The sequence below is a fragment of the Vigna angularis genome, chromosome 6, assembly GCF_016808095.1.
Source record: "Vigna angularis cultivar LongXiaoDou No.4 chromosome 6, ASM1680809v1, whole genome shotgun sequence".
Classification (NCBI taxonomy): domain Eukaryota; kingdom Viridiplantae; phylum Streptophyta; class Magnoliopsida; order Fabales; family Fabaceae; genus Vigna; species Vigna angularis.
In genome coordinates this window covers 34,177,783-34,189,829 of record NC_068975.1, presented here as the reverse complement: position 1 = coordinate 34,189,829, position 12,047 = coordinate 34,177,783, and the positions used below count along the sequence as shown (strand labels likewise).

At 32.1% G+C, this 12,047-nt stretch overlaps 2 protein-coding genes across 3 annotated transcripts; both read left to right on the top strand.

Moving 5' to 3' along the window:
* Positions 1-2,275: 2,275 nt before the first annotated feature.
* LOC108342012 (uncharacterized) lies at positions 2,276-5,426 on the top strand. Its single transcript, XM_017579713.2, has 2 exons — positions 2,276-3,453; positions 4,841-5,426. The coding sequence occupies exons 1-2, from the start codon at positions 2,735-2,737 to the stop codon at positions 5,058-5,060; spliced, it is 939 nt and encodes a 312-aa protein (XP_017435202.1). The 5' UTR covers positions 2,276-2,734; the 3' UTR covers positions 5,061-5,426.
* A 2,497-nt stretch (positions 5,427-7,923) lies between these two features.
* Positions 7,924-11,134, top strand: LOC108342083 (pentatricopeptide repeat-containing protein DOT4, chloroplastic). Of its 2 annotated transcripts, XM_052879693.1 has the most exons (2): positions 7,924-8,149; positions 8,237-11,134. In XM_052879693.1, exons 1-2 carry the CDS (start codon positions 7,928-7,930, stop codon positions 10,538-10,540), a joined length of 2,526 nt encoding a protein of 841 aa, XP_052735653.1. In that variant the 5' UTR covers positions 7,924-7,927; the 3' UTR covers positions 10,541-11,134. The 2 variants fall into 2 exon arrangements, with proteins under 2 accessions (XP_052735653.1, XP_017435277.2); XM_017579788.2 differs by having other exon boundaries at positions 7,924-11,134.
* The last annotated feature ends 913 nt before the right edge of the window (positions 11,135-12,047 follow it).

Here is a 12,047-nt window from a genome sequence, read left to right as displayed (position 1 = left end):
ATGTGTTGATGATTTTTTTCCAAAGAAACTTATCAAAGAAATATAATATTAATAAAAATTATATTAACTATTATATTATCATATTCTAAGTATATAATAATATTTTTTTTATCCAGTCCAATAAAAATATTAAAAAGTATTGTTTAATCCCCTCTATTGAATCTCTCTAACCTAAAATATCAAAGCCTACATCTTTTGGAAGAATATATTTAAAACAAATATTATTTTAATGATAATATAAATTCATCGTGTTGACGTGGATATTATAAATATAATCAGTATTTTTTAAAGAATATTCAATATCCTTATCATATCCAATAATCCTACATAATTTAAGAATGAATATCTAAGATAGTTTAAATACGTTTTAAAACAATAAATTTATAAATTTTCTCTTTAATATATTATTTATTTTTTCTATTTTTATTTAATGTTTGATTTAAACTTACATTTTGTTCAATTCCTAACAGTTATATACCTTGATAAATTTTAATAAAAATAAATTTGAACCAAATTAAATAAAAGCTTAACCATGGTAAAATTAAACACCTTAGTTAATAATTTACGTTAAGCCTCTAATCTAAACTTGATCGGAATGAACTCTAAACTCCTTAAATAGCAATGGCATTGTAAAATCAACTATACACAATAGTCTTGCATTTTAATTGAAAAAACACTAAGAGGTTAAAGGGGCAAAATACTCCAATTCATCTTCTTTAGATGACATTTGGCTTTTCGTTCATCGAAGGGTATATATAAGCAAAACAAACATACTTTATATCCAGAAGTCGATCCCTTCCATACATTTTAAATAAATAAAAAAAGTCACGAATGACATTAAATTAATATAAGTTTAACTTTTATACCAAATACAGACTTTATAATTCAATATCATTACAATCAAACTAAAATAAAAATGACAAACACAAGTAAAGAGAATTCAAGAAAATTTTCTATTCTCAACAATTAAAGTGAAGCCACTCAAGAGAAAAAGAATATAAACCACAAACTAATTGACAAAAGATAAAAAAAATGGTAAAAAGTTTGCAATTCAAATAATGCATTGTAATTCAAATAATGGCAAACTAATAACAACAAATGCACACAAGAAAAGAGAAGAGGAAGCACATGCACAAAAGAACAAATGAACAATGATAAAAAAATAACACAAAGGACAAATTGACAACATACACAAATAAAGGAAGACATCAATGGATAGTTATAGTGTCTTTGGGCGAAGAGATTGATGGCCGATGAATTCAAAAACTGCTTTCTTGTCTGTTAGTTAGTTACTTGGTTCCTATTACTACAACTTTTTAAGGGACATGCAAATTTATTGCACTTCAACACTCTTTTTTCTAGTTCTGAGGTTCTGGTTTCTGCCACCATATACACCTACTTCTCCCCTTACAGCCCTCCACTCTTTAAGACTGACAGGTTAACAATTTCTTAACAATTTTTTATAATAAATTATATATCATTATTTTATTAATTTGTATATTTAAAACATATCAACCATAAATTATCACAGGTTATTGTAAAATAATTATGAAAAAAAAATTGTTAAAAAAATATTTTCCACTCGTTAATTATACTTTAGTTTCAGATAACACTGAATCAGGAATTCATGCAATTAATAATAGTAAATGATTTTTTATACAATATAGTATAATAAATAAATCTTACCTTTTGTATCATGTACTTATCTGTATCTATCCTTTCCTCTCCATGTTCGGGCAAATTATTTTGGCAAATTTAGCAGTTTTTATGGTAAAATAATTGTTTGCTGATGTGTATAACAAAATATTAATTTCTCATGTAATCTTTTTGGCAAATACTCCATTATTAGTTAATTCTTTTTAAAAATTCTAAATTTCAGCAAATTTTCAGTTCATACTTTAGATTCTCTTGATTTGTACTTTTCTAACAATAACCATGCATTGGAAATTGAAATAACAATGACTAAAATTTATAAAATATTTTTCCGAAATTTGAATTGTATAATTTTTTTTAACAGTTATTTTCTAAAGAAAAACATTTCAATAATTTTTCTCTCCTTGGCCTTCGTACATATACAATTTTATATGTGAACGTTGTTTTTTTTTTGCTAATATTCTTATCCAAATTCAATTAATATATAATTATAGATATAATTAACTATAATTAATTTTACGTTTGCTACTGTTATTAAATATGTGGATACAAAGTAGTAACCTTCTGTTTCCTTTGTTTCGTCTACTTGTCCAATTATTCTAATAATTCAATTGCACTGAAAATTCCTTCTCTCACTGTTTTTTTCCCCAGTTCCTTTCTTTTCACTTAACCCTGCTCCTATTTTATTTCCCACTTAGAAAAAATCATTTTTGTTCTTTAACCAATCTATGAAGAAAGCCACGCAGGTTTAACTGGCGTGGGTCTGTTTGAAACATATCGGAGTTGAATTTGTTTGTGGAATTTAATGTTTGGAGGTAAAACCCATCGCTTTGCGGCTATTTTGGGGGCTTGGTTTTCTTGGAGAGTGAGGTCATCCATCTCAGAGGTGGCAGTCCCAGTTTCCTCTATTTTAAATTGATTATTTCTTAAAATATCTTCTCGAATCAGGAAGTGGGTCATTGGAAGATATACATTTTCCACCATCCATTTGATCACATTGTTCATCCTCTGTAATTCATAAAGGGAGCGTTTTTAGGTGGGGTTCGTACAGTGGCATTGTTTGGGAGTGAACTAACTGTCGATGGATCAAAACAGAAGCGAAGAAAGAGGTGAGATACTGGGTCCGGTTCATGAAAGGGTAGATGGGAATTTGAGTCATTTGGTTGAAGGGGTAGTTATTGATGCAGTAGATGGGAACAACTTGGGTGGCAGAGTTGGTATAAGGGGAGAAGCTGGAACTTCAAGAGAGGTGCGTAAGGATTTGGGATCTGAAAAGGAGCTAAAGGAGGAGCTTGAGGAAGTTAAGGATCAGGACAAGCATGGTCAAGAAAATATCAGTGATAATAAATTGCCTGGGGTTGATCAGGGAACTAGTTATAAACCAAACCATTTGGTTAATCAGGAAGTGATTGAAACTGTGGTTGTGATCGAGTCTTTTGAGACTGACTATGTCAATGAGAATAATAGGAAGTTGGAAGCAGAAGTTAATGAATCGGGGTTGAACTTTACATCCATGAAAGTACCGGAAGGGGCGTCTGAAACTGATAAAAGTTCATGTGTGATTGATATAAAATGCAGCAGCCGCAAAAGGTTTTCTGAGAATTCTGAAGGTGAACAGATTTGTAGGATTTGCCATCTGGCTTCTGTGCAGCCATCAGATGAAAATGAAGCAACTGTTGGCCCTGCTGCTAGTAGTGCTACGTGTTCAGATTTGATTCAGCTTGGTTGTGCATGTAAAGATGAGCTAGGCATTGCACATGTTCATTGTGCTGAGGCGTGGTTCAAGCTTAAGGGGAACAGGTATATATTTTTTCCAAATACCAATTTTGATTCCAGGCTGTAGAAAAACAATAACATCAGCACTTTTTTAGCTTTTGATTTCCTAAATATGTTGGGGTTCATAGGTTTCCTTTTACATGCTTATCAAATTTGGCATAATTTCTGGAAGCAAATATTCGTCTTGCCCTTTTCGTGGGTTAATGTTTGTGCGTGCCGCAGTACCTTGGTAACAAGGAAAATTAATAATTTCAGCAGTAGTATGCTGAAGGTTTTATCTTTCTTGTGTTACCATGACTTGTCTTTTGAAATCTTGAGGTCTTTGGCATCCTTATACGTGTGTTGATTGTGTTCGTTGATTAGAACTTGACTTTCCAATACCATTATTAGCATTTCTTGAAATTCTTTCCGGATCATACCAGGGCTTAGCTTAGTGTAGTGCTATTTGCTTTCGGTTGGTATTTCTTAGAAAGTGTGTTAAGCGTAATTCAATCTCACATAATTAAATAATAAGGGGAAGTTTGTTACCACTTATATAAACTGTAACGTAATATCTATTGTAGTCACACATAGCCATGCAGTGGATATCAGTAGCCATGAACCAATTTGGAGTTCCTATCGTTAATGGATTTCTATAAAGGGGTGAGTTGGACAAATTTGTCTAGACAGCCGGTGGATTTCCACCTTTAGGTAATAATTGGTTAGAGATAAACACGATTAGCAAATTGCTTCTAGTGGTTGTAACTTGAGGTTAAATAATATCGTTTGCAAATTAGCAAGTTATTGCATTTGATCGTGATATTCGTGTCCATGTCCTTGATATTTGAAAAGAAAGTCCTCTTGTAACTGTCTTGGTGAAGATTCTTTGGGATCTGATGTTTCTCTGTTCAGATGACATATGGGGCATGCTCTAGAAAAGTAAGTTTATACTTATATCACCACCACAAAATGAATCTTCATAATTTTTATCAGATATCATGGGCTCATGTTCGTCAATTTTCCCGGAACAGAACTGTGAACTGCTTTTTCATTGAATAACTTTTAGGTTCCTTTTTTCTAAATCAGTTTTATTGCCTGTGACCGAATATGGAGATTGGTCCCATGTCAAGTGAAAACCAATTTGTTAAAATCTAGTTTAACTGATCATTGTCAATCCTAATTCTTGTATCATATATAAAAGACTTGTTTGGGCCAACAGCTACATTGAGCACTTGTTCAATAAGAGCTTATCACTTGCAAACTTATTCATTAATAGAGAAGACTTAGAGAGAAGAGCTTATTTAATCAATTTCTCAATGAATTCTATTGTATAGTGCTAAATTTGAAGATGGTCCCTTTCAAGTGAGCATCTTTTGTTATATAATCTATTATGAAATAAATAATTGATATTGGGTAGCTTTTATAATGACAGGTTATGTGAAATATGCAGTGAGACTGCAACAAATGTTTCGGGTGTTAGTAATTATGAATTTATGGAAAAGTGGAATGAAAGAAGGTTCATGGAAGACGGTGGCAACTCATCCCGCAGGTTTGGTGGATGCTGGCGAGGACAACCATTTTGTAACTTCTTGATGGCATGCCTGGTAATAGCATTTGTTCTGCCATGGTTTTTTCGTGTAAATGTGTTCTAGCCGGTGAATCAATTCTTCATTCTCACTAAATATAGTGCGTGGATTTCTGGCATACATGGTATGATGCATCATCACATTTTAATGGGATGTTAATGCTTAATCACATGTCCTAGCTGACATAGGGTTTGTGCCATGAAGATGAGAAACTTCCATGTGAAGAAATTACCAGCTCAAGTTCCATTTTTTTGGAGAGGGTGTTGTTCTGAGGTATATATATTACACACACAAACACAGTATTTTACATTTGGGGGCAATACATCTTATTTGTAAAGATTTTGCTGCAAAACAACACTTAAGTTAAAGTTCTTTCCCCCTTTTCACTTGTTTCATTTCTTTCTGTTTTTTTGGATTTATTTGGCTGTGTCATCCTCTAGTGTAGTTTCAAGTAATAATCAAGTTTTGGATGATGAAATATGTGCTTATAAATGATCTTGATTCTCAAGTATATAACTTTTAAAAAAAATAAAAATTCTGACTCTTCTTCCTAATTATTGTAATGACTATAATGCTGTTTCCTTTAAAAATCAATGGTATTTAGACTGAGAAATTCAGAGAAAGTTACGCGAGCAGATGATGAAAAATGTTTAAATTATAATCATTTGATACATCTGGGAAGAAGAGAATAAGAATAAATAAATAAAAAAAGACATTGACGAGGAGAAAAAAAAAATTATACAATACATGTTTTATTTATGCTGTTCTGATTTTTATTTTTATTTTCTTTTTAAGTGTTGAAAATATACTCTGATTTGTACATTTTGATATCTCAAATAACTGAAGTTTGAAATCAATTGCTGAAAATGAAACTTATCAATAATTATTAGTGTCATGTATATCCAAATAAATGTCATAATTTTATCAAATTTGTCTAGTCAATTATAACATGTGTCTTTATCAATTTCTGGATCATTAAAAACAAAAATCTGTGTATAAGACCTGGAAATCAATTTTAGTGGTTGTAAGCTATTAGACAAAATATCACGTAACATCTTTCATGTCTTACATAACTTTTAAATAAATCCATTACATTTCTGCAATTTTTCTTGCTTTTTGTTTTCTTTTTGAAATCCTTTTTATTTATTTTTTTTAAACATTTTTAGTCATTTAAATCGCTTTTCTATTAACATTCTTGCAATTTGTTTTCCTTTTCAAATTGTGGAACTGAACTTTACTTTCAACTGCATTGTCCTTCAGACTTTTTTTTTCAAGTCAAGTATTTAAATCAGGCAGTTTTTTCTTTCAACCCCCATACATTTTTTTGTGCATTCCATACAAAAAGACTTTTCATTATTTTTTTAAAATTGTACAATTCAAAAGTCAAAAATATTTTTTTATAATAATTTGCAAGTTATGTTTTACTTTTAAAATACATAATCTAAAAATCACTTTTTTCTTAAACTTTTAAATTATACTATGGAAAGTTAAAAATAAATTTTAAATTACATAATATAGTAATCAATAATGATTAAGAAAAGAATTCAAAAAATATTTAATTTATGAATTACAAAATGTTACAATTATTTTTTACTTATGAATTATACAACTAGAAAATCTCTATTTAAGAAAAAAGAAATAATCTCTAAATTTCCCAAACCAGAAATATTTTAATTTTCAAATTGTAAAATGGGACTTTTTTAGTATGAAGATGCAGAGAAAAACATATAAAGGTAGAGGAAGAAGCAACCTTAAATTAATGCTTCTAGTTCCCAGTAATTGATATTTGCTTATGTTTACATTTTAAGCAATTAACATTGATTTTGTGTTATTCTTTTCCATATAATAATGATTATTAAAATAAAAATAATAATAATAATAAGATGTACTTTTTAAAAATTAAAATATTAATATTTTAATTTTAAAGAGTTATTTGACACTTTTTTTAATTTCAGACGCAGAAATTCATACACTTATGAAATTTTAAAGTTTTTTAAATTTTTCAGTTTTTTAAATTTTTCAGTTGGGATTACAGTAGAGATGATAGAGAAAATGATTATATATATATATATATATATATATATATATATATATATATATTTCAGTTAGTACATTTTAGCAATGTATACTGAATTTTAGTAGATAAAAATATCCTTATAGATTATTCTAAGTTTTAAGGTTAAAGATATTTGAATAATTTTCATTTTCAAAACTAAAGAAAAAAAACCCAAATTCCTTACTTACCCACTCATTTCTCTCAATCATTTCTCTTTCATCTCTCTCACTCCAACATTTTCTCTGTCATCTCTACTGTTGAAAAAACTCAGAAACACTCATCTAACCCTAATTCATTTGTTTCCACTTTAATAACAAAATAATAAAAAATGAACAGAGCAAGAACAACAAATTGCGGTGTCACGGGTTGCTTTTAATTAACTTATAACTCTTTTCGGATTCAAATATAAGAAAAAGATGAAAACAACTAAGATAAAAAACAAGAAACCCTAAACACTAACATCCATAATTGCTGCCACGTAATTATTTATCATCCATGATTGCTGTCACGTGTGTTAGTAATTATTATCTTTTATTATATATTTTTTAAAAGGTAGTTGGTTTTTAAAATAAAAGATAGTTGTTTTTTAAAATAAAAAATAATAACTACTAATACACGTGAACTAATAAGATGATAAATAACTAACTTTTATTTTTTTTTAAATTAAATATTAAAGTTATTAAAATATTCTTATTTTTTTTAATAGAGATTTTTTTATCCATTAAAACTTTGTTACACTCTGCTAAAATATTCTAGCTAAAGAATCCCTCACGTAAATTATCAAACTTCATATATATATATATATATATATATATATATATATATATATATATAAAAATTGATAGATGATATATAGGAGTAGCAGGAGCGAAGAGCCATGTTGACAATGGTGAAAATCATAACCAACTTCAGCAGCTGCTCAACTTATAACTGTCATACAAATGAAGCAAATTATCCCAGACCTCTGAAAGGTTTCATCTTCTTCAGACATTCTTTAAGAAAATGTTTATTATCTTCAAATTTGGACGTTCCTCGTAGTACTAGGGTGGGTGTCACTTTCATGTTGGATGAAAACGCCAAAATTAGCAAATTTTGCGAGGTGGGTGATCTTCGGAATGCCATGGAATTGCTCAAAATGTCCCAAAATTCCGAGCTTGACTTGAACACTTACGCTTCTATCTTGCAGCTTTGTGCTGAACGTAGGCGTCTGCAAGAGGGTAAGATGGTTCATTCAATTATCTCCTCCAATGGAATACCAATTGAAGGGGTTTTGGGTCCAAAACTAGTGTTCATGTATGTGAGTTGTGGAGACTTAAGAGAAGGGAGACGTATATTCGATCATACTCTCAGTGATAACAAGGTTTTTCTGTGGAATCTTATGATGTCTGAATACGCAAAGATTGGTGATTATCGCGAAAGTATATATCTTTTTAGGAAAATGCAGAAACTTGGCATTACAGGGAATTCTTATACGTTTTCATGCATCTTAAAGTGTTTTGCTACTGTGGGAAGGGTAGAGGAGTGTAAAAGAATACATGGGTATATTTATAAACTAGGCTTTGGTTCTCATAATACTGTTGTTAACTCCTTAATTGCAACTTATTTCAAAAGTGGAGGAGTTGACAGTGCACACAAGTTGTTTGATGAATTGAGTGATAGAGATGTTGTGTCCTGGAATTCGATGATAAGTGGCTGCGTGATGAATGGTTTTTCCCACACTGCACTTGATTTTTTCATTCAGATGCTTATTTTAAGGGTTGGTGTGGATTTGGCTACCTTGGTTAATGTTCTTGTAGCTTGCGCAAATGCTGGTAGTCTTTCATTTGGGAGAGCAGTTCATGGTCTTGGAGTGAAAGCTTGTTTTGGCAGGGAGGGTAGGTTTAACAATACCTTATTAGACATGTACTCAAAATGTGGTAATTTAAATGAAGCAATTCAAGTTTTTGGGAAAATGGGTCAAAAAACTGTTGTCTCTTGGACTTCATTAATTTCTGCTTATGTAAGAGAAGGTCTATATGATGATGCAATAAGATTATTCTATGAAATGGAATGCAAAGGCATTAGTCCAGATGTTTATTCTATGACTAGTGTCCTTCATGCATGCGCTCATAGCAATTCACTGGATAAAGGCAGAGATGTACACAATTACTTTAGAAAGAAAAACGTGACCTTGAGTTTGCCGGTGTGTAATGCTCTCATGGATATGTATGCAAAATGTGGAAGCATGGAAGAAGCTTATTTAGTTTTCTCTCAAATTCCAACTAAGGACATTGTCTCATGGAATATCATGATTGGTGGTTATTCAAAAAACTCTCTCCCTAATGAGGCTCTTAAACTTTTTTCTGAGATGCAAGAAGAATCAAGACCTGATGGCTTTACAATGGCTTGTGTTCTTCCAGCTTGTGGGAGCCTTGCTGCTCTTGACGTAGGCAGAGGGATTCATGGGTGGATATTGAGAAATGGGTATTCATCAGATTTGCATGTAGTCAATGCACTCATGGACATGTATGTAAAATGTGGGTCACTAATTCATGCACAGTTGCTCTTCGATATGATATCTGAGAAGGATTTGATCTCTTGGACTGTAATGATTACTGGGTATGGCATGCATGGGTTGGGAAATGAAGCAGTTGCCACTTTTCAGAAGATGAGGATTGTAGGTATTAAGCCTGATGAGGTTACCTTCACTTCCATACTCTATGCCTGTAGTCATTCTGGATTACTGAACGAGGGATGGGAATTTTTTAATGCCATTAGTGAATGCAACATTGAGCCCAAGTTAGAGCACTATGCTTGCATGGTAGATCTCCTTGCCCGCACTGGAAATCTATCTAAGGCGTACAACTTCGTTGAGACAATGCCAATTAAACCAGATGCTACAGTTTGGGGTGCCTTGCTTTGTGGGTGTAGGATCCATCATGATGTGGAGCTAGCAGAAAAAGTGGCGGAGCATGTTTTTGAGCTAGAGCCTTACAACACAGGATATTATGTTCTTCTGGCCAACGTCTATGCAGAGGCAGAAAAGTGGGAAGAAGTAAAGAAGTTACGCGAGAGGATTAGTAAGCTGGGACTAAAAAAGAGCCCTGGCTGTAGTTGGATAGAGGTCCAAGGAAAAAGTACCACCTTTGTTTCTGCAGATTCTGCACATCCTCAAGCCAAAACTATAGTCTCATTGCTGAATAATTTGAGAATAAAGATGAAAAGTGAAGGTTATTCTCCAAAGATGAGGTATGCGTTGATTAATGCAGACGAGACGGAGAAGGAAGCGGCTTTGTGTGGGCACAGTGAGAAGTTAGCTGTGGCTTTTGGTATATTAAATTTGTCCCCTGGAAGGACTATTAGGGTCGCCAAGAACTTACGAGTATGTGGTGACTGTCATGAGATGGTGAAGTTCATGTCCAAGACAACCAGAAGGGAGATTATCCTGAGAGATTCAAATCGGTTTCACCATTTCAAGGATGGCTTCTGTTCTTGCGGAGATTTCTGGTAAATACAATGAGGAAATTCAGTAGAGGGGAAATCATAATGATGCCATGTCAATTTACCCCTTTCATGATTAAATCTTATGCCAATCACGGTATCTGATTTGACATGGCACATTCATTGGCAAAGATAGTCAATGACAAAGCATAAGATGGATCAAGGATAGTCATAAATGCTGAATCAGAGGTTTGCACTTCAAGTTTGACAGTCAAGAGAGGCAATTTACGCAGTTGATTTCTGTTTGAAAATACTAAATTTGTCAATCACTGATAAACCATCCAAATTGTTGATATGGATTTGATTTGGAACCAAATAACTGAGGGGATCAAGTAGAGCTGCAGTATGTTTTCATGGAAAATAGATTATCAGGATGTTGGGATATGGGGGAACTGGAAGATCTCAACTTCCTTGAGATTGGAATCTATGTGTGATTTCTGTCAATGTTAATTTTTGTTGTCTCTCAAGAAGGGAATCAAACCAAGACTGACCATACAAATGATATTGTATTTCTCTGTAGTTGAATGCTACTTCGATGCAAAATCTTCTCCCTTACACATCTGATGCAATTGTGAATTTCTGGATTCAAATTAGTTGCTCAAAAGGGTAAGTTGCGTAGCTTGTTAATATTCACATTAGGAGCAGCGAGGCATTATCAGTTTAGTCATGAATATTGTTACTACACTGTTAACTTTTTTTATTTACTGATTTTGGTTAACTATGGTCTATATATACTACCATATTCATTCTCATGACCTAATCAGACAAATAATGTGTCTGTCTCAAACATAAACTTTTGAATATGGCTTGTTCTATCTTCTTTCTTTCCCTCAGAAGTCCTTGGACTACACAGATATTTCCCATTGAGGCTTCGCCGCAATAATAAATAGTTATCAGGCATCCAAGATGAACAAATAATAACTATGGTTATATAAACTAAAAGATAAACCAATGAAACTGTGATCTCAAATACATACATCTGTCAATTCAACCTAATGTTCATTTAATCAAACGAATGAATCAGGAATGCGAAATGGGTGATGCTTTTACCTGTATATAAGGTGGGGAGTCCTGTCCTCAAGTGGGAACATGTTTTTGTCTTCATACATAATGACTAGCTAAGTTATATTGCTGTTGGATATTGACAATCACGTCCATCACCATCTCGCATGTAACCTTTTGTTTTCCATGAAAAAAAAAAGGTAATAAATAAAGGAACTACGTGAGTGCTGCCAAAAGATTAAACGAAATCATTATATTTTCAAAGCTATCTAGCAGTACAAGATAAGCTGGTGACCTTCTTATATAATTACCCAATTTTTTTGAAGATTGTAATTCCGAAAACAAAGCTGGTATGCTTATGTATTTGGATAAATCATGGTAGCTATGACAACTAATAACCAACTACCTAACAGTAGCACTGACTACAAAACTCAACCAGAGTCAGACATCACCAATCATACATTTATCATTAACAGTGGCTTATATTAATTGTGGTTAATGACGCCGTGGCTTTT